The sequence below is a fragment of the Myotis brandtii genome, unplaced genomic scaffold (assembly GCF_000412655.1).
Source record: "Myotis brandtii unplaced genomic scaffold, ASM41265v1 scaffold868, whole genome shotgun sequence".
In the NCBI taxonomy this organism is placed as follows: domain Eukaryota; kingdom Metazoa; phylum Chordata; class Mammalia; order Chiroptera; family Vespertilionidae; genus Myotis; species Myotis brandtii.
Genome location: NW_005371540.1, coordinates 1,031,979 through 1,036,807, shown reverse-complemented (window position 1 = coordinate 1,036,807; position 4,829 = coordinate 1,031,979). Strand labels below are relative to the sequence as shown.

The following is a 4,829-nucleotide window of genomic DNA, read 5'->3' as shown; positions in this document are numbered from 1 at the left end:
TAGCTCCATGCTTTTGAACACTTCCTTCTGGTCAAGAGATGTGAACCTAAATTACTTTGATATTTTCTGTGCTCACATAGAAAATATCCAAAGTGTCTTCATAATTTTAAAAAGAGACACCAGCGCCCGGCAGTGGGGAGAGGCCCGGAGTCGCCTGGTCTCAGAAACACACTGAGGAAAACTAGTCATTCCACCTTGGACAGCCAATATTTTACAATAAATTGGGGTTATTTTTATTTAATGTAACTTTCAAGATTTTAAACACACAAAAATGCAGAGGGAATGTTCACAATTTTGATAACCACAGTTGGAGATAGAAACATTCAGAAACATTCATTTCTCATAAGATTATAAATATTTGATACTGGAACTGTAAAATGCACATTTTACAAACTAAAAAAAAAAAAGAAAAACTTTGCTTCCTGCGAAAAAGGCATATCATTTCATTGCGTTTCCTAAGCAGCAGATGGTTATTCACAGAATGTTAAATTACAACTTTTTGATTTTATAGTTCCTTTTGAAAAAGGTTTACGCTACTATGTACAGAGTGGAAGTGTTGTCAACGTAAAATAAAGAGGTTTAAGGCAAAGAGAGAAAGTCGCCCTCCGTCCTCAGGGCCCGCAAGGCCTGTGTGGCCAGGGCACCCCGCGTCCCGGCTGCGGGAACATTTGGACGTGGTTCTTTTCTGTGCACTAAACAGAAGACAGTGTGGCGTTATATAGAAAGATAATGTGTTTGTTTATATATATATATGTACTCGGTGAGGATATATGGAATATATTTAATTTACACTGTACCACACCTTCAAAAAATAAAATGTATATTTAAAAACAAAAGACAGAAAGTGGTAAGAAATCGTTATTTACACGTTTGTCCTTCCTCTGGATCCCTGAGGACTCAGAGAACCTTTAAAAGTCAAGGTAGCCATGTGTCCCAGAACTGGGGGCTCACATACACCTGTCTGTGTACACACCTACATACATATGTACACACCTCGAACGCTCTCTGTAGCAGAAGTGACCACTTACAAAAAAAGGAAGGGCAGAAAACAGAAAAAAAAAAAAAAAAAAGCAAGGAGAGGCCACCTCTGTCAGGAGCCTTCTACCTGCCTGGCAGTGACGGAACCTCCGCCACTTCTGGGGCCTGACGGGCTTCTGAGGGGCTGGAGGAGCAGCAGGAGAGGCCTGAGCCTGGGCTGGAGGGAGGAGGGTCACCCCTCTGCTCGAAGCCCTGGCGCTGAGGCCGCAGAGTTGGCGCCAGCTGTGGGCGGAGGGACAGGGGACAGCAACACAAATACAGATGCAGACTAGCACTCACTGGCCTGGTGCGGGAGGGGGCGGGAGAGAAGGCAGGAGGAGGGATGGAGCGGCTTGTGGGGAGGCTGAGAACCACTGTGGGCCGCTGCCTAGCACAGGCCCTGGCAATAGGCACGGCCACTCTCCCCCGAGAGGGCCCTGCTCCTCCAAGGACCCTGCAGCCCCATCCCCACCAGGGCCCTGCCAGGCCGGGCTGAGGCAGGAGCGGCCCCTCCTGTTGCCCATGGCACAACCATACAAACAAAGTGGCAGAACTCATAGACCAAGTAGGAGCTATTTATTCGGTTCACAGTTGTGTGAAATGCAGCAATAAAAATCTTTGGACTTCAGCAAGTTGTTTTAATTTTTCTTCTTTTGAAATTAAAAAAGCGTCCCATGTCCCATATGGAACTTAGGGGATTAAAAAAAAAGATGAAACCCTAAGCAGCCCCCTTTCGAAAAAAAATAAAATCATAAAATTAGCATAATCTCATAAACACACAAAAATAAAAAAAATATTTTATAGTCAGATATTTTGGATTTTACATCACCTGTAAATTATATACACATAGAATATTGCAGAACCATAGCTAACACACGATCTTCCCACTAGGAATGCTGGTATAATTTTTGTACACTTGCCCTTTTTGATAACTTTAAATTATTGCATTGTTTCGCGCGCACAGAGACACGCAGGGAGAAGACGGCCTACTCGCTGTCAGACTTGCCCTCCTTGGCCGCGGTGGAGTGGTTGTACAGGCCCTGCGCCATCAGGTGCACCGCCAGCGTGTTCTTGTTGCCCGTGGCCTTCTTGATCTTGGCGCGCTTGTTCTGGAACCAGATCTTGATCTGCGACTCATTGAGGCCCAGCTCCTGGGCTAGGCTCTGGCGCCGCTGCTCAGTCAGGTACCTGTTGGTCTGGAACTCGGCCTTGAGCCTCTGCAGCTGCTCCGCGGTGAAGGCTGTGCGTGGCCGCTTGTCCTCTTTGTTGGGGTTCTTCTTCTTTGGTTTTCGAGACCTGGGGCCTGGGGAAGTGTGGAGAGAGTGCTGGTCAGGGGCTGCAGACCTGCCTGCCGGCTGAGACGAAGGTCACTCCACCAGCGCCGGGGGACGCAGGCTGCGGAGGGTGGCGACCAAGGTCTCTGGGCTGGATTTAGGGGGACTGGGCACGGGCTGGCAACCACCATCAGGTCCCAACCCCAGGAAAGAAGGCTCTGGGCCAGCGAAGCCTAGTGAGGGTGGAGTGGGGCGCAGGGCAGACTGCGTGGAGAAGTCACCAGATAAAAGGGCAAGTCCTGGAGGAAAGCAGCCCCTACAACGCCTGCCTGGCCTGGCCTTCCTAGCCCTTCCTGAGGCTCTGTCCAGGAGGAGACGGGTAGGCATAGATGCTGGGCTAGAGACAGGGGAAAGAATGGGGGGTACAGAGTAGCAGGAGAAGCTCTGGGGTCTGTGGAGGGGCTCCCACAGGAACCTCACAGGGGACACCCACAGGGTGCCGAGGGCTGTGGGTCCTGAGAACGGGGCGGCAGGGGCCGATATCTGCCTCCACCCCACCCCCGACTGGCCCTGTGGGCCCAAGTTTATTGTTCCTTTAAGAGCAGGAGCACAAGGGTCTGCCGGGTGGAAAAGCAGCCCTGCCAATCCAAGCTCCCCCTGCACCCCCACCAAGTCTCCATGGTCCCCCAGCACAGGAGGGAGGGCCTGGAAGCTGACCCCAGCTGCCTGCCCGGAGCCCCCACTGAAGCCTCCTCAGGCTAGGACCTTGCCCTCACTTGTAAAGTGGGGTAAGGCTCCCAGGACCCCGCCATCTGCAAAGGCCGAGCAATGCAGAGGGAAGCATTTTCTTTTAGTTGGTCAAGCTCACTCTGCCGGAGAGGGTGTGTGAGAGATGTGGAGGCTGCTGGGGGTGCGGGGTTGCACCCCTGGGTCTCCATCTGTGAAGTGAGTGAATCAGCTTTGGGGCGCTCCCCACCTCAATGTCTACAAAGGTGCCTGTGGCCGGAGACTAGACCTTGGGCAGCCAGAACCCCAGGTCCCCACCCAGTTCCCAGCCCACCCTGCAGGCTGCACACCCCCCCACCAGGACCTGGGGGTGGGGGTCCACAGCTCCAGGGCTGTGCTGAGCCCAGGGCTGGGGATGGTCAGGGGACCCAGTGGGTGTGGAGGCTGACCCAGCCAAGCTCTCTCTCTGGGGAGGGAGACTCCCACAGAGGGGCCGTGGGCACCAGAGAGGGGTGGCCAGAGGCTGTAGGGCTCAAACTCCCGGCCCACACTCCCGCTCTCGCCCCAGTCGCCATCCACGCACAGTGGAGGGCACCAGCACCAAAGCCCAGGCCTGGCCTTGATCCCCACGGTGCAGATTGGGGCGGCCGGCCAGGCTCCGGCCTCAGGAAGGGGCAGGGGTGGCTCCGTGAGGCTGCCTCTGGTTCCAGGAGCCGGTTCAGTCTCCACTCCCCCCTTCGCCCCAGAAGCAGCACACTTACCCCCCAAACTCCTCTGCTGCCGGGGTTCCTGCAGACACAGAACAGCCCCCCCCCACACACACACACACACTAGTTTACGGAAAGAAAATTTCTCCAAAAGCAGAATTTTTAGTTCCCTTTCTTCCTGGATTTTCTTTCAAAACGAAACACGTAGGAGTCTCGGAAACAGAACCAAACCTCAGCAAGAAAACTCTGCCTCGCTCTTTCCTGAAACCCCAGGAACACGAACGTGATCTCACAGGGTTTGTTGTTTTAAGTCCGGGAAGACGCTACCAGGCTCCTTGGGGCTGGGTTTGGCGGGCTGCTCCTGGGCGCACAAAGCCAGCGAGGCTGAGGCTCCTCGCGGCCCCATTGTGAGCCACTATGTTAATTAAATATTAACAAAGGAGGGAGGCGAGAACAATGGAGCAAATTTCAGATCTAACTGGAGAAATTTGGGTTTCATGGGAGAGAGACATACGAGTCTGCAGCAAGGCAGCCAGGGGTGCCTGGGCTGGCTGCGGCCGGGCACACAATCTCCGGGAACACTGGAGGGTTTGGGGCAGGGGGTCCGTTACCAGCTGGGCACAGACCTGCACTCAGTGCAGTTGGGGTTTGCAAGAGGACTTGGCCTTGGCTTTTAAAAACCCAGACCTGTGAGAGCGCCTCCAGCACCTACACAGCCCTCTCTGCAACCTGCCCCTTCCCTGCCGGGAAGCCTCCGGGAGGAGTTCCCTTCTCTGGGGGGTACCGCAGGTCCCCCTCCTCCGAGCTGTGTGCGAGGTGGGTGCTGCACTCCCCCGAGGCGCGCAAATAACACTGGGATGGGAGCAACGGACGCCTGTTTCCGCCATGCCCTCTCCCGCTCCCCGCTCCATCGGCGGCCCCTGAGAGGGGCCGAGGAAAGAGCTGCATCTGGGGTTTCTGGGTCGCAGGATGAATCTAGGTCTGGGGTGAGCTACTCGTGGGTCCTGGGTCTCTAGACTGAGTTGGAAGGATCGGAGAAGGGGTTGAGCGGCGAGCTTCCGGCCCGGCTCCCAGCCAGCCCCGTTTCCCACCAAATAAAACCCAG

At 54.4% G+C, this 4,829-nt stretch overlaps 1 protein-coding gene across 1 annotated transcript; it reads right to left on the bottom strand.

Moving 5' to 3' along the window:
* Positions 1-209: 209 nt before the first annotated feature.
* On the bottom strand, positions 210-2,384 carry EN2 (engrailed homeobox 2; the record flags this gene model as incomplete). Its single annotated transcript, XM_014532255.1, has 1 exon — positions 210-2,384. A coding segment is annotated over one exon (381 nt), but the record flags the coding sequence as incomplete, so codon positions are not given.
* Between the last annotated feature and the right edge of the window lie 2,445 nt (positions 2,385-4,829).